Source organism: Cheilinus undulatus, linkage group 20 (genome assembly GCF_018320785.1).
Source record: "Cheilinus undulatus linkage group 20, ASM1832078v1, whole genome shotgun sequence".
Lineage (NCBI taxonomy): Eukaryota > Metazoa > Chordata > Actinopteri > Labriformes > Labridae > Cheilinus > Cheilinus undulatus.
In genome coordinates this window covers 21,969,353-21,987,152 of record NC_054884.1, presented here as the reverse complement: position 1 = coordinate 21,987,152, position 17,800 = coordinate 21,969,353, and the positions used below count along the sequence as shown (strand labels likewise).

The 17,800-nt window shown below is 38.1% G+C and overlaps 1 protein-coding gene across 1 annotated transcript; it reads right to left on the bottom strand.

The window, feature by feature from the left end:
• Positions 1-661: 661 nt before the first annotated feature.
• Positions 662-17,718, bottom strand: dclre1a (DNA cross-link repair 1A (PSO2 homolog, S. cerevisiae)). The gene is made up of 9 exons (XM_041816508.1): positions 17,136-17,718; positions 13,674-14,978; positions 13,164-13,297; positions 10,927-11,045; positions 7,469-7,612; positions 7,073-7,218; positions 4,260-4,414; positions 2,006-2,147; positions 662-1,247 (listed from the first exon to the last, which is right to left on the bottom strand). The coding sequence occupies exons 1-9, from the start codon at positions 17,548-17,550 to the stop codon at positions 1,081-1,083; spliced, it is 2,727 nt and encodes a 908-aa protein (XP_041672442.1). The 5' UTR covers positions 17,551-17,718; the 3' UTR covers positions 662-1,080.
• Between the last annotated feature and the right edge of the window lie 82 nt (positions 17,719-17,800).

The following is a 17,800-nucleotide window of genomic DNA, read 5'->3' as shown; positions in this document are numbered from 1 at the left end:
ACATACACGCAAATGACACAAATGTTAATCTAAAAAAAATTGACATATAACACATTATATCTGGAACAAGATGGAACCAAGTTTATCTCCTTTGTGTTTTAAAATGTGAAAGAGAAACAGGGGACTATATCCATCGTTTCTGGCACTGTAAATACATTTCACAGTTTTGGAACTGCATAACTAAAGAACTTAATGGCATTTTCAAAATTAAAATTAAAAAAATGCTTGGCCCTTCTTGCTTGGTCTTCCCTCTAAAGATCTGTCACTTCCCTCTCTCAAATTCAAACTACTGGACAAACTACTGCTACTACTTTTTTGTCCTTTTGTTCCTCTTATGATTGTTCACTGACTTTGCTGTGTCCATTTATGTCCAGTACAGTGCCTACAAAAACACCACGGTAGTGTGACTGTCATAGACTTGAAGTCCAGCCACTGGATTTCTGTGCTGCATTCCCCATATTTCATATCTGTCTTCAGGTGTCATATTAAAAATTAGGGGAAAAAAAGCCCCAAAAACTTTCAAAACTTCTACAATGCCCCCACTGGCTTGTAATTCTTCCTAGTCATCTGTATAGATCTTTAAATTCATTGGGAAAACATGTTTCTTTTCTTCATAAAAACAGGTCAAAACTACAAAAATAACTTGGGAAATGTGCTTAAAGAATGTTTAGAACATTTGTTTTTATTTATATACATAAAAAAAAATAATTACAAAAATTACAGATTATTAGGAAATTGCACATTTTAAGAACCGCACTTGCCGTATTCCTGACAAATCGTTGATATTGGAGGTGGTAATACATCTGTTTAAATGTACAGTATGATACTTTTATGACACTCATCCAAAACAATACACCAAATAAACTCAGTCTTTTTAGATCATAAAACTGAGGACTAAACCAGAACTCTTATCATAAACTGGCTCTGAACTTACAATTTAAGAGTTGTGGATGTAAGGCAAGCTTAAAATGAATAAAATCAGTGAAGTTAAAATAAATGTGTTCCTAGTGGTCCTGCAGCATTTCAAGTATTAAGAGGCGATCTTTAGGTTAGCTATAAACACAGTTCAGAGGAACCAAGTCACCGTTTCACTTTAGTTTCCATGATCCACTCACTGAAGCACCTCTCCATGGCCCTCCTGCTCTCCCAGCTACCGACGTTGACTGTCGGGATGATTTTCAGTGGCTGAAGCCATTGGACGAAACGCTTCAGCTCCAGGAAGCTGCTGTGTTCACTGTATGGGATTCCTGTCAAGAGAGCAGAGTAAAAACTTTCAGCTATAAATAGAAATTTGCTTTAAAAGTTTTAAACATCAAAGAAACTTTCATTAAAGGCTGCAAAGGCTAATGACACTGAAGAAGACTTGAACTTTGGTATTCCCAGAGAGGGTTTTTCAAGTGTGGGTCGAATTATTCCAATTATCTTTATACTGAAAAGGGGTGAAAGGACAGAGAAGGTGTAGGACTCAGCTAGAGGGGTTTTCCTTTTTATGAAGCCAGTTTTCTTTGACATTTTCTCCACAATTCCTTCTTTAAGAAACATCTAGCAGAGCAAACACAGAGCACATTCAGTCACTGACACTCACACACAGAACCTATGTGTCGACTGAAGATGAAACGATGACTGATTTCAGAATCGCTCCTGTGTAATGTATAAAAAACTCCCTCTCTTTATCAAAAGAGGGCGCTGTAGCCTAATGACAACAAAGTCATTAACAGGCAAGATTTGGCATTGCAGTGTGTAGCAAGAGGACACACTTCTTAGTTTCTGATTCTGGTAAGTAACATAAAAGTGCAGAAACATGCAGGTAGTAGAAGTTATAGTATTTGAGGAAGGGTCTAAACAGCACAAACAGCTACAGTTGCAAGTCTCATTTATACTCTAAAGATAACAATATACATCCAAAGAGGCATTATTATAAGTAATTCCTCCTTATTTTTAATGATAACAGCCATACGGTTGTCTAGGTGATAAAGTGTATTAATTAAAAAGGATGATTTTGTACCATAGAGGGAGATGTTTCCCCTGATCTCAGGCTGAATGTCTTGCACTGAGTCCACCTGCTGGCTGAAAGTCCAACCTGTGGGCTTAAAAGCCACCAGCTGATCGTATTGGGAAGAAAAGCGAGCCAGGTAATCCTGTAGTTTCTGGAGACCGAGAAAAGAAAGTGAGTTTAGGACAGTTTGAAAAAAAAATGAGTAAGGAATTGTAATCTGAGTATAATTTGTCACTTTTGCTGCCAAGATAAGCCGCTAAATGTATACATGAAGCTTCCAAATATGTTCTAGGGATGTACGATTTTATCAGCATAATATAAACATCAGCTGATAATAGCTTAAAAAAAGTTAGCCATTGGCATTGACAGATATGAAGATTTCTGCCTAGATTTAATGCCACTATATCTGTTATTCATACTGGCAGAATACACAAATGTGTTATGATACTTTTATAAGGTGAAGCATTTGATCTGCAGCTAGTTTAATTTTTTGCATTGAGAAAAACACTGCTGGAAAAAAAGCAGCTTGCAGAGGTTGCAGCAAGGTGAGTCATCAGGCCATCACCTGATGAGAGCTTGCATGAGAGCAGCTGATTTCAGCTGTATGGCAGTGCTCCACTCCTTAGCCTGCCTAAGATAACGCTTTTTGCACAATATTTGGCGAATAATGTACATGCAATCCAAATAGTTTTATTTTTCATTACTGTCTATATACCAGGAAAAAAGATGTCATATAAAAACAAAATATCTTGTTTATGTCCAAATCTAAAACAGACAGGCTGCACAACAAGAGTAAAGGCTCATATACAAACACAGATAGTGTTTTCTGCCTGTGTTTATTTGGTCCATATTCAGTCAGCTGTTGAAGCTTACAGACCAAATGTTGCATACAACCACCAATCATGGGGGCAGTGTTGAGCAATGTAGCAGAAATCATCTAAAAAATGGCGGAACTTTATGCAAATTTTCTTAGGAAATAGTACCAAATAAAATGTTAATGGTTTGAAACTAAAAATAGATGTTAGCTCACAGGGGCAGATAGACAACTGCATAGCACTGTTGTTCAGCGACCTCTAGTGGATTAATATTTATGTCCACTGAAATGTAAAAAGCACACATCAGTATGAGGACCGTGGCTGTTGTATTCTTTAAAATGCACAAATCTATTTTTGTACATACAAGGAATATAAATGGGTCTGAACAGATGAGCTCTAGTACAGCAGAGACTAAGACTACAATAAAAAAATGAGAGTACACTGAGACCGGTACGGCTGAAATGAGTTATAACAGCTATCGGCTAAAATCTGATAATATGCATCCCTCACCCTTTTGTGCATGTTTTTGGTCCTAAGATCTGATGTCTGCTACAACACTTATAAACCAAAGCATCGTTACCTCCACCAAGGAGGTTATGTGATTGGCAGGGTTTGCTTGTTAGTTAGTTTGTTTATTAGCAACATAACTCAAAAAGTTATGGATGGATTTTAATTAAATTTTCAGGAAATGTCAGAAATGGCATAAGGAAGAACTGATTAGATTTTGGGAGTGATCCAGATCACCATCTGGATCTAGGAATTTTTTGAAGGATTCTGTACTATTGGGAGAAAGGGCTAATGGCAGAGGTCTGCAGCCTCCCAGTGCTTTTCTAGTTTCCCTTTGTTTTTAAAACCTCAAACATTAAAGATAAGTTTTTCATCTTCACAAATCTCCTCCTGTTGTGCTTATTAACAAACTGCAAGAGGTTATTTCCGTGTCACTACAAAGTCAAAGCAAACAAACTTAATATTTGGTTATCTATTTTTTTGCCCCCTACCAATTTAATTCAAGGTGACAGTGAAAGCTATAAAATCTAATTTTGCTCAAAGATTCGTGACTCAAAGATCTCAATGCAAATCGCATTGCTCCCAGTCAGTGTCTCAGTGCCCTGGGAAGCTTGAAATAAACCAATGTCAGGACTTGTGTCGGGCTGTACGGGTGGAAAATTTAATATTTTCTAAGTCCTTGGAGAGATATTATGCACTCTGCTCACACAATGACCCCTTCCTAATGATTGTATCTGCTGTCCTTAGTCACACTTATGCAAGAAGAGGGCATAAGGACAAAAATACACATTCTTAAATAAAGCCTAAAGGATTTAGTCACTTCTGTTCTGTTTCCTTTCATAATACTAAAATAAGTCAATTTTACACTCCCCAGGTGATGAGGGAATCTCTGGTCTCTAAAGATAAGTAGTTGGAAAATTAAAAAACAAAGCTGCACCTACCTTGAAATTAAGTTGCATCATGGGTAGCACATGGACCTGGGCAGCTTTCCAGTCAGTAGTTACGCGTTGTCTCACCTGCTCTGACTCCAGACAGCACATGGTGTTGTATTTGTCTCTAGAGAGGCAAACTTTAGAGCCCAGGACCTCTGCGAGTGCTGAGAATAAAGTCAAACAAAGTCAGCGTGAGAAGCAGGCATGGGAGAAATCCCACCTTCTCAATTTAAGACTCAATGTCGATCCTGTTTTCATCTCCTACTAATATTCCTCACATTATATCGAGATTATGTTGATTTATATTCAGCTTCACATCAAACAGATTCCAGATATTTTTGGTGTTAAGAAGTGAAAATAATTAAAATAAAGACTCAGAATAAATGGGATCAGTGCCTGATGTTTTTGCTTCCTTTCTGTGAAGATGACACTGATTCTGAGCACTTCACTCTACCAAAGCCGAAGAGGCCATTTACCGCATCTCACCAGGGAACCGACATATGAGGACAACCCATATTATGAGGCTCTTCTCCCCCCGATAGGCTAATCCTCAATTCTCCACACTGCTCCTGTTTCACTGACCTTTCATTTGGTGGAAAGGTTGAGCTGGATGTAGGGATATAGAGGGCTTTTTTTTAACAATAAAGTCTGGATACATGTCTGAAGGTTTTCTCCTGATTTCTGGAGGTGCTGCTGCAACTTTGTAGCTTTATATTCCTCCTGATTCAGTTAGAATAAGCATGACTTTAGGGCTTCACTGTCAAATATTTCAATTTCAGGATTAACTGCCAAATACTTTCATTACAAAATGTCAGGAAGACATCACAGTTTTCCCAAACCTCTAAACAATGTTTTTTAAAAGATAACTTTTGGGCTTTTGGCCTTTATTTGATAGGACAGCTAAAGAGAGAGCGTGCCAAACATGACAGCAGCATCTGCTCTTCCAGCTGAGATAATCTGGCACCCCCAAAAGATGTCTCTTAAAAACTCTCAAACGGCTTTTTTGTCAAAGTAACATTCAAAATCAAAAGATTTCTCCTTTTAAAGACTGATTCATAAAACCAATCCCAACAGGGCTTGCTGGTTTCAGCTGAAGGTTAATTCTTAGTTTTCCTTAGAACATTTTGGAAATGTTGAAAATTTGAGCTTCATCTGCTTTAAGAATTACTTTTATAAAACATTTTACCAATAAAGACAGGGCAGTATTTTTTTTAAGCTGTTAAGCTCTCCCCAATTACAGCCGCAGGTTTAAAAATCATATTATACCAGAAGTAGTTCAGGCAAAGCACTTGTCAAAGTACACAGTGTGCACCCAGTTAGTAGAGCGTGTGCCTCCACATATTTCAGTAATTTTTGGAAAATGAGTCTTTAACCAACTTTAAAACAGACATCAGTACACTTAGTCATGTTTATTACAGGGCTGCTGAAAGTGAGTTGTTCACAAACTTCGCTGGTAAATTGATTTACATTAGGACTGAGGGTTAAAGGAAGTTCTGCCTCTTTTCTTCTCTCTCTATAGTTCGGCAAAATCTGCAATACCTTATTACCTTTTCAAAACCATGTGCTGTAAAAGGTACATTCTCTGTTCTTTTTAATGTTTGATGGTACCAAAAGTATTGCCTTTTTGTACAATAAACATATCGTATTTCAAGAGAGAAAGAGAGAGAGTAAGTAGAAATGGGCAATCAAACGAGAGCAAGTGTTGGTGCCCTGGTGCTACAATAGAGAACTGACACAAATAAAGATGTAATTTCCTGATTGTTTCACAGTGGTCACAGTCAAACACCCCTGCACAGACATTAAGGAGGATTCAGTTTTTTTGGGGGGGGATTATTGTAGAAGACGGCCTCTTTTTCGGAGTGGAGCACGTCTCTGTGCTCCACCTCTCTCCCCTCTGTCTGTTACAGATGGACAGAGAGCACAGGAGAAAGACAGCGATGTCTCCTGGTCCCTGAAAGTTTCTGGGTTTTTTTTACATCCTGACCTGTGGGTTAGTATTAGGAGCCGACTAATACTGTGTTAAAACCGATATTTATTTACAGTAAAAATTAAAATCTTTCCGTTAATATTCTGAATTTCAATGGGTATACATAAATAAGTACAAAAGTGAGTTTTTATCTCTGATGACTTCACACCTGTGACAGTTCATATGTGTATCAACCAATTATATAAATGCCCCCAAATGAAGTAAAGCAGCATAACCAGTGTAAAAATGTCCAAACACAACTATAAGTCAAAATCTTATGTAAATAAATGCAATTGTGTCAAACAAAATATACTCAATGTGATAAAAGAAAAACAGCATTTCATTATCTACTGTACAACTGGATTATAACTACTGATACATTAATGTCTTAATCACTCAAATGTTACTGATTGTTAAGATGGAGCTTATTAAGAAGGATAGCTTAGTTATTATAGATTATAAGTGTATTAGTAGACTCTCATATCAATACTCTGATAATTATCTTAAATTTTAAAACAGTGTAAAATCTCGTCCATCTCTGGATCCAAATCTGATCCCATCTCATGAGCTAAACGTCTTGTCACACACCTACTAAACAGTTTTATGTTTTTAGACAAATTTTTATGATGGTAGTTGAAGCAATACAGTGACTATTTTCAAATACCCTGGGACACTGTAATACCATAATGCTGCCCAATCTTATTGTACAAAACAACATGCTCTCTGGATTTGTCCTCCAAGTCTAATACTTTCAGGAGAGATCAGGGTGACTTTTACAAATAAAAGGGGATGAATGATGGTAAGTGGCATGGATTACTGCTGACAATCAGATGTATAATCTTGACACAGTGCTCACCTAAAAAGACTTTCTCTTTCCCCACAGAGTAGGACCCACACACCACAAGTGTGCGTGGGTTGAGTGTTACCATCTCAAAGGCGGCGCTGGCTGCAAAGTTGATGACTTCTTGTTGTTTGGGGAAGGTGTACTCAGGGCTGCAGTAGCTGTAAAGATCAGAGAGCTTGCAGTGAAAATCTGAGTTACCTCAGGGCTCTCTGAGACCACTGAGGACATGGAGTGAAAACCAAGTGTTCACTTGATCCACATTGGCTGAGAGAAGCAATATTTACAGTAACAACTCATAAAGGTCACACACACACAGACAGCCAGGAGGAGTGCAATAAAACTATAATCCTCTGTATTAACCTTACTGGTTAATACAGTGTTGGGGAGAGAGCATAGACGGGTACTCACGTAGTGTCCAGGTAGAGCGTCTGAACCCTGCAGCTCAGTAACTCAGGGTACGTCTCCATTGAGGGATCGGCTCTGAAGTCTCCAGTGTGGAGGACGGTCTGTCCATCGGGCAGGAAGAACAGAAGCATGGCAGCTCCTGGACAACTGAAAACACAGACAGTAACTGCAGCTGGATACATGAAAAACGAGGGAATAAATCAGTTAATGATTGAGAATAAGCACAGGGTGGTGTGATAAATAATTAAAGGTATTCCTTTTTTAGTTAAAGGTAGAAACTGCCAATCAGAGCTTTGATAATTTCCCTTGAATTAAAGCTGTAACAAAAGAGCTCCCTTTGAATAATGAATATTAATAATCCTCCACCAGAAAATAAACTGTCTGGTTAGTTAGCTTGAGGCTGTGAATTCAGAACAAGCAGACCGCAAACTAGAATTAAACTTGAGTCAGTGTCTCGGCCTAAAATTAGCCGTTTTACTTTTATACTATAATGGCTTGATTTTTTTCCCCTAACAGATTCTAAAGAAAGGTGTTAAATAACTAAAACTGAAAAGATTTAACCTGGAAAAAATATCCATCCTTTATTGAAAATCTACCCTTTTTTTAATCTAGGTTCATCTAATTCAGTGGTTCTCAACTGGTCAGGCACCAAGGACCCACCTCTACCCCCTTATCACGACACAAATTCTTAAAAATGGTCATCCACTCAAAGTCTTATACAGAACAATACTGGACCCTAATTGGAAAAAAATCAAACAAACATGTTTATAGAGCTCATAAATACAGAAAGATATGATTGCAGGTATTTAATTTTAATGTATAATAAAGGACTTTCCGTATTATCTTGGCAAAACCCGCTTTGTTATGTGGGGAAAAGGAGATAAATAAGTTGAAGTCTTGATAAAAGACAACAAAATTACTTTTTACAACAGAAAAACATTTTTAAAAAAATGGATGTATCTTATGTTCTCTTAGGGCAGTGGTGTCCAAACTATGGCCCTGGGGCCAAATGTGGCCCGTGGCCCATTTTTGATAGGCCCCCCAAAAATTCTTTAAATTAAATATGGCCCTCAATAGTGAATGAAGCTTTTATTACACTGTATTATTCTTCTTAGATTTAGTACAAGGCAGTGCTACCATGTTAATACTGTAAACAAACATTTTGACAGGAAGGACTTATTACTGTTTTTTTAGGACTAAATTCAGACAACACCATAAATAGTAAAAAAAAAGAAATGGTACCCAAAATAACAAAAATACCTTGGTTTATAACCCCCTCTGGATTACAGCAGCAAATAGCAGCACCAGTGCTGTTCCAGGGGTGGAGCCAATCGTAGCAAAAGCTGACTCTGGCTCCCCAAAATCTTTACAATGATTGGCTATTTGGCTTGTCAGGCATCAACTAGCCAATTAAGCATACCAATCACTGAGCATCTTAACCAACATTAGATTGGTTTTACTAACTTTAATATCAAGGTATATAAAAGTGGCCCCACCATCCTTTTATATTCTGTATGTGGTTCCCAAAGGTAAAACGTTTGGACACCCCCTGTCTTAGAGCTGCCATATATCCTGGACTTTCTGCTACATTTTATTCCCAGCTCACATTGGCGACCCACTGAAAACAACTTCAAGACCCACTTTTGGGTCCCGACCCAGTGGATGAGAATCATTGACATAATCCATCTTTTTTCAAGAAATCTAAACTGAATCAACCTCATCCAGATTAAAACTCTTAAAAGGTACAACATGAAATTTTCTCTATGAAAAATCCATGAGTTAAAAATGAATATTTCAGAGGATTAAAAATTTGTAACTGTTTTCAGTTAGCTTTCTTTTTTGTTAAAGTGTAGTTTTTATTTAGTTTCAGTTAACTAAAATGATTTTCACATTTTAGTTATTTAGTTAATTTTAGAAAACTATAATAACCTTGGAACAAAGTCCTCAATACAAAATGAGAAAAAAAGCAACAGAGGTTGTTGGGGATGAAGCAGCACATCTGTACTCCTCATCTTCAGTAAATATTTTGATTGAGAGCCCCCTGGTGGCAGCAGAGTTCACACACTGCACATTTTAAAGAGTCCAGATGTGGATTACCAGTGCTCCATGTGTACTTCAGGCTACCTTGTTTGTCGTCATAGGGTGCTATGATTAGGGATGAGTATGGAATTCTAGCCCCAACATAGTACCAATACCAGCACATCCTAATACAAATCAGATTTCTGTACTTCATTTTAGTACAGCACCACCTCAATGTGATGCCCTCCACTCCAAAAGCAAGGCATGAAATATGTTATGTGAAGAATTTAAATGCGCGCCCTTTACCTATATGTTCTATTGGCATACCCAAGCAGCATTTATTCTGCTGTCGACTTTTAACACACTTTTTCCTCATGAAGGCTCATTTATGCTCTTTGTTTGAAATGAATACAGTCATGGACAGACATTTCTGTCTATATTCTGCACTTATTTTGTCTGTTTTACGTCCTTTCTCGCTAAGCTTACGGACCAAACTCAGTGGTTTCACAGGTATTCACCGCTAACTGAGGGGGAAGCGATGAGCAATGTGGCCAACAGTTCAAGCCAGAGTAGGAACATGAAATGAAGAATCAACTGAAAAGAGATGGAACTTAATCCAGTTTTCTGAGGAAGTATCATAAAATATTGAGTGCATTTTTAGAGGCAGGCCCAAAAAACAGACAGCTACAAGAGCACGGCTGAGCAGAGGATTCTTTCATCAGTCTATGGGACAGCATCACAGTAACTGTGTAGAGACAGCGACCTCTAGTGGTTTAGTTTTTCAATTTACACTCCAACATAACAGTGGACGCCAGTACGGGAGTAATTATGGTTAACGTTTAAAATAAACTGATTTATTTTCATACAAGCATAGAGCATAAATGAGCTTTAAAAGTACGGATTTTACACTGGTAACACAAAAAAACTCACCCAAGCTTAGCTATAATCCACAGAACCTCAAAATTAATCACAGTTGTTTAATGGCTAACAGGATGAAAATTCACAACAATGTGGATAAACATGTTGTCTGCATTCACTGCTATATCACGGCAGAAATTTAGCTATTTTTGAGCAAATATAAAATGTCTCAAGTGTTAACATCAAGGTAAAAAAAAAAAATCTTATAATAATTGCTGCAATCCAACCTGCATGCAACCTTCAGCTGGGATTATTTTTTAATCAAAGGTATCCAAATCAGACTAAATGGTTTTAAACAACACAAACCAAAGGTTTTTACCTAAATAACATCGCTCCAGTTCTGTAAGCCTTTGATTTTTTTAAAACAACGCAATTTCAAGATTTAACCCAGTGGGTCCAGTGGCTGGTCCAATAATCTCATAATAATAGTAAGAATTATAAAGATTCAAAAGCAAACCGTTTTGCCTTGATTGAGAAGCTGATAAGTGCTTGATATATCATAGTTGTTATATAGTAAAACTCACTGGTTGGCATCCAGGAGGATAACTTTGACTCCCTCCACAGTGACGGCAGTGTTCATGGGGAGGATGTGGACGTACTGCTCTGCAACCCTCAGTTTGCTCTTTACCAGGTTCCCTGTGATCTGACAGAAAAAGGCAGCCATCAGTCATTTGGTTTCTCCCAAACATGCAGCAATGCAGAAGCAGCAAAAGAGATATGTGTGTGTTTTCTGCCCTTATAAAAACCTTTTGAGTTTAAAAATAAGCATGAATATGTTGTTTTGACAGTGTTATTTCTCAAATAAACAACACCCTTAATATGAAAAGCCCGCCTTTTATCCGAGTTGATATAGTGTGACCTACAAAGTAAGAAAATCCAGATGGAGAGCCAGTCAGTCCATGAAAGTCTCTTTTTAGATGTAATCCCAAAAGAAAGCCCTTTCAGCTGAGTGTGATGAATCCTGACCTATTTGACATGAGAACTCACTTAAACTCGGTTTAAAGTCAAATACTGGGTGGAAATACTGGGTGACTCATGATACAACGAGGCAATGATCACTATATCATCACAGTACAAGCAGGCTGAAATATTTGATATATTGCATGATATTAAAATCATCTGATTAACTTTTTTTCCACAGCTGTCTGACAACATTACCCTTTCCTCTTCTTTTTTTTAGCTTGTCTTCTTCTTTGACTCATGTTACCCTCATTCATGAGACAAGTGCCACTGTTAGGAGTCAGAGCAGAGTCACTGAGTCAAACCAGCAGGGAAATCTGCCTGTGAGTGCAATTTCTTTTTCATAATGACATTGTTATTTTTATTTAAAAACAAAAAAAAGCAATGCTGTTATAAAATAAAAGACCAGTGAGATGAAAAATGATCTGATTTTATACATGAGGTGTTTTTGTCCAAAACTGTGTCAAAAACACACGGGAGTCTCTAAATTAGTATTCAGAGCTCCTTCAAACATGCTAATTTTTCATTAGCCTGACTGCGCAGTGCAGTCAGATAACAAATGGATCAGGCACTCAGTATGGAAATTCTGCATCAGAGAGCTTTTTAATGGAGGTGCAAATAAATAGGATTTTTTAGCACCTTCAAAGAGTGATCCCTTAGTTGGTATTCAAGGATGAGTAGGCTCTTTATTTAGCTCACAAAACTGCAGACATATCAAAACTGACAGTTTGTCTTTCTTTCTCAGTGTGAATGAGAGAAATGGTGAAAAGTGCAGCTTTAGTTCAATAGTGGACTTTCTGGTCACTGAAATCTGGGTTAAAAAAACACCATGAAGTTGAAATGAAGTCCTTGAAATGCCATGATGTCAGGCCAATTATTTCTGCAGCTTTGGTATATCTTTTAACATCAAACCCAACTTTCTCTATTTTAGACTGTAGATTTAACTCTGCATACTTTTATTGATATTTTTCTAACCTGGATTTAAACTGGTATTTTCAGCTCTCACTGCCAAACAACAAATCATTCTATAAAACAGAATTACTTTACAGGAAGCTAAGAAGAGTTGCACCAGCTGTGTGTATGTTCAAACACAGCCAAGTCTGCACATAAGCTCCAACTTCAGAGTTTACCCTCTATCAGTGTTTAACCCGTTTCACTAGGTGAGGTAGTTGAGTAATAATTTTAATCTTACAACGTCTTAGTAGGAGCAAAGTCCCCCATAAATACAGTTATCATGATGGTGACAGCATTTCATTTGCTGTGTGTTAAACTCAAGGTACAGGGATAGACAGCATTCAAAGACAGTAGACATTTGGCTGAAGCACTCATATACAGAACATTACCATAAAATAAAGGTAAAAAGGGAGCAGCAGGATTTAATTCTATAATAATAGAAACCTAGTATCACCCTGAGTTTGGTGATCAATTGGCAATGTGTGCCTTGAATGAGAGCTTGTGATCAATAAGAAAACCCACATATTTATAGATTGACACTAGCTCAACGGGACTCCCTCACATAGTTAATATTAAAGGGACGTTCCCTCACTTGTATCAGAAAAAACACTGAGTTTGGTTTTGCCTGCATTTAAATTTTCCACAATATTCTAATATTTTTAGATAGTCAAGTTTTTGATGTTTTAAGCTGTAAGATATAATCATCAAGATTGAAAGAAAGTCTTTCTGAAGTAAACCACAGGAAAAAAAAACATCTACATGATATTCTAATTTGAGATGCACCTGAATTTACGGACATAACTAACACGATTAAAGAATGGAATTTTACAGATACAATGTGACTCACTTTGTTGCAGTAAATCGGGAATGTGGAGTTCTTGGTCAGCCCTCCGTAGTGGTCCGAGTGGAAATGTGTCAGGAAGTAGGCAGTGATTCCTGCAATCTCTCCATAGCGAAAGGCATCTATGGCAAACTTAGTTCCTGAACAAACAAACGAACACTTCAACATTGACACCAGAATCTAACATTCAAACACGTTTAGTGTCAGATTTATGCAACCAAAGGGTTAAAAAGAATGTATTCAAACAGGGTTGTACTGTACACAGATAACTGTTAAAGCTGTACTTTACAAAAATAAATCTGGTTCTATAATTTTTTGAGTAGCAGTCACTTCCCTTGACTTGATGCTATCGCAACAGTCAAAATCAAACGATATTGATACCCAAATACTGAGGAATTCCTTTTATAAAATGTTGACAAACTACTGCACACTGTACTGTTAAACACTTATATAACTGATTGTTTCATTTTGAAATATGTGGTGTTGAAAAGTATCAAAAAATTTGAACATCTTTACCTGGAATTTTCTTGTAGAAGGGGCAGCGTGGCGGCTCGTTTTCTCCATCAGCATTTACTCTGTTCCACCTCCCTCTCCATCCTCCTCTTCTTCCTCTCCCAGCTTGAGCCTCCACAGCTTTATAATTATCCACACTTCCTGTGGCCTGTGAGACGTCTGCAGCTGTGTCAGCCTTCCTATTTCTTTGCCTCTCTCTCCTCTGCCGTCTCTGTCCCGAGTTTTCAGAAGCTGGAACTGAGTTGCCGATGAATCCGTTTGGTCCACTCTCTGCCTTTTCCTCCTTTTCTTTGAGGGGTTTGAGACCAAAAAACACCCCGATGTCCGTCTGCTTCAGACTGGAGGCCTGGCCTGCCTTGGCTGAGCCTTTCTGTGGCGGCATGCTCTGAGATTTTGAAGCTTGTGATGAGGACGCTTGCTCTGATTGAACACTGTTCAGGGTTTTTAAATGTAGGTGATCTGAGCTGAGAATAGTTTCTCTCAGGCGCTCTAAAACAATACTTTGTGGAGACTGAATGCTACTCTTAATAGCACTGTTGGATTCACAGAGGGTTTCCTTACCACCTGTGAAAGAAGAGGCAGCTTGCTGATTGGTTGGAGGTAATGAGATAACCGACTCCAGCTGTGCATTTAAGGGAGCAGGCTTCTTTTCTTGCTCATTTTTAGATTCTAAATTGTCAATAAACTGAGTGAGGAGCTCATCTTCACTTGAGAAACAGTCACTGAAAAGCTTCACTGAGTCTTCATCTTCAGATTTTTCATTATCAAAAAGGAATTTTCTACATTCAGTCTCTGCAGGGAGCTCAGAAAGGGGAGAGTAAGATATAAAATCCTCCATGTCAGGTGAAGGTTCATTTTCAGGTAAACGTTCACAAGCTTGTGTTCCAGCCTCCGCCTTGACAGGAGTGGATGAAAGCTCTGCTCTACTTTCTTGAGAAGAACTGATAGATTTTTGGCTTTTTTGTAAGCTGGACCAGCCTTTCTTTTTCTTAAAATCCTTAGGGCAAGGCGAGCGCAGTAGCATAAGGCCATTTGCAGGCTTAGATGGAGGGGTTTCAGAATGGTTATTGTGAGGGGAGACGCTGTGATTGGATAAAGCAGAGAGGCTCAAAGCACTGTCCTGAGAAGACTCGAATGTAGAGCTGTTCTGGTCATTTTTTATCAACTCAGGGAAACTGGTCTCTGTCTGCTGGGACTGGCTGAGGAGTGTTGTGTCACTGTTTGCACGGCTGTGGGCCAAGAGTGTGTGGTTGAATTTCTTGTAATGGGTTGGAATAGTGGAGGAGCACTGAATACCATCCGGACATTCTGTGGGATCAGATAAAATAAATGTAAATAAGAATTAAAGGGCAAGAAATGTAATGCAAATAGTCCAAAGAAGAGCATATTACACTCTAAAACACTCTAAGGAAGGATGTCAAACATTTCTCTAACATATCTATGACATCTTACTGAGTAACATTATCAAAAAGTACAAAAAGCTTGCAAAAAGCTGGAGTTTTAATCATATTTGTAAGCCAAATAGAAAGAGAGCTCTGTCAAAATCACACAAAAGCACAAGCAATGTTCCAGTGCCTAAACATTTAGCCTATTGTTTGATTTTTACTTTTGTCATATCAAAGTTAAAAACTATGGTATAAGGACAACCATGCATTGATTTGGAGGTTATATCCAAGCTAAATTAAGGGAAATGTAATGTCTTAACAGCTCAGTGACAACAATCTTGACATCTTGGACTGTGGATGATTGCTCTTGACCAGTGATTTTTGTATTTTTTTTAGTTGTTTATAAGTCCAATTGACAGAATGGAAAAGGCACTTTATTGTTGTATGTCTCTTGTAAATATTTTGGGCTAATAATGGAGAGAGTCCTATTTCATCTAAGGTTTAAGTATGCTGAAGTGATTTATGTTTGGATCATAATTTTATCCATTTGAGATGACCACCATGCACCACTAACAGACCTTAGTAGAAAGGAAAAAAGGAGAGAATAGTCAACAAATATCACCCCAATTCCAAAAAAGTTGGAGCACTGTGTAAAGTGTAAATAAAATACAACACAGTGATTAGTACATCTCATAAACCCTTCATTCTTTTACAGTAGAACACAAATAAATGTCTGTGTTGGCAGACAGTGATTTTTGGAAGTGTTCCTGAGCCCATGCACTGATTACCTGTATATACCACAACTTCTAGATGGGTCTTTTACAGGTCATCTTTTTTTCTGAGTGATTCTGCTTCTCTAAAAAGCACCTTTATTTATACCAAGTCATTTTACTGACCTGTTGCAAATTAACCTTACTAATTGGAGAGTGCTCCTGCAGCTGTTTTTCATTAGTACCACTTACTTTTTCAACCCTTCGTAGCCCTGTTCCTGCTTTTTTGAGATGTATTGCTGCCATTAAATTCATAATTAGCCAATATTTCTCATGGATGTCTCAGTTTTAACATCTGATATGTTGTTTATGTTCAACTGTGAACAAGGCCGCCTAGAAGGGGGAATAAAGGGGACAGCTTTCTGGAGCAGTTTTTTTTGTGGGGGAAAAAAAAGGTTCAAATTGGCCAAAAAAAGTGGCATGGGCCAAAATTTGCAAATATGGACAGAAAGCAAAAATGTGCAAACACAGAAATGATTGGCAAAAATGGGACAACAGCGCCAAAAACAAGTGGCAGAAATGGGGTGATAGTTTGAAAAATGGACAGAAAGCAGGAAAATTGGTAAAAAGAAGTAAAAATGGACAGAAAGTGGCAAATATTGGTTTTAAGTGAGAATTTGGTGAAAAGCTGCAAAATGGAATTAAGGTGCCAAAAAACGCAATAATGGGTGAAAAGAGGCAAAATAGCAGCAAAAACAGGTGCAAATGGGATACAAGTGCCACAAAGCAGAGGCAAAAACTGTCAAAGTGTCAAAAATGAGTGTGGCACAAAAGTGCAACAAACAGCAACAATTAGTTAAAAGTTGCAAAGAGATGAAGCAAAAAAGTACCATGAATAAATAATTCCACCATCTGAGTAGTAGTAGTAGTAGTTTTATACACTTTTCAGCTCCAGAATGAGGTAACTGTTAGCCATGACACTAGCACCAATGAAACAGATCAAAACACCTGCATTGACACCATCAATAAGGGTGTACTCACACTAGGCCATCCGTACTGTGTCTAACCATGCTGAAGCCCATCTGACCCCCTAAATCACAAGTGGGGTGGTCCATTCTCTGGGTTTGTTTGAGGCCCAGCCAATTCTGTGGGCAGGCCTGGCTGTGAATAAAATATGGGTTTGTGAGATTTTAAAGTCATTGCATTCTGCTTTTAATTTACATTTACACAGCGCCCGTTTTTGTTGTACTTATGGTACATGTAGAAAGTTTGATTGGATTTGATTTGTTCACCAGAAACTGTGAAGAAGCTTTTGCCAAATGACTTATTGAAATCTAAGAGAAAGTATTATGCAGGGTGGACGAGGGTACCTTTGCAGTTCTCCCTGGGAGTGTCCAAACATTCAGAGACATGCCACCTTTGTGTCTGCACCAGCAGGATAGAGAAAGGCATCTGACACATGGGGCAGAATTCTCCACAGGATCCATCAGATGTAGCGTCTGCATGCACGTTATCATTAGTGGACACTGAATTTGAAGGTATACCATTTGCCTCTTCACTGCTGTGTCCGTTAACAACAGTATTAACATCTCCTCTGTCAGGTATCTTGTTTGTCATGTCCGATGACTTGTCTGAGAAAGAAGTGTCTTTCTTGGAGGCTTTTCTGGCTGTACATCTCCGTTTAATGACACTCGCAGTGGCAGAGGATGATTCATGTCTCTTCTTTTTCTTCTCGAGAGGTTTATAATCCCAAATGTCATTTTCAGAGTGCTCCTTTTGTGACATTTGGAGCAAATTCAGAAAAGTCCTCGAAGTTACCCAACAACCTAAACCCTCGTTATTACACAAGAACGAAGGTCTTCACTTCCCGCGGACATTGACAACAATATGAGTTAGAGTAAATGAAAACAACAGGATATTACTGTATAAACAGTGAAAGTAACCGCTTTTACAAAACCGACTTCTCATAAAAACTGTCAACTATATTAAGTAATTTGCTCGACCATCCTGCACTGTTAGCCAACACATCTTACCG

Bases quoted from the DNA above. Each gene is read 5' to 3' on its own strand.
- dclre1a (XM_041816508.1), bottom strand. From the start codon at position 17,550: ATGTCACAAAAGGAGCACTCTGAAAATGACATTTGGGATTATAAACCT. The intron at 4,415-7,072 runs GTGAGCACTGTG...CTTTATTCTCAG, and splicing joins GAAAGAGAAAGTCTTTTTAG to CACTCGCAGAGGTCCTGGGC. The intron at 2,148-4,259 runs GTAGGTGCAGCT...CTCGGTCTCCAG, and splicing joins TGATGCAACTTAATTTCAAG to AAACTACAGGATTACCTGGC.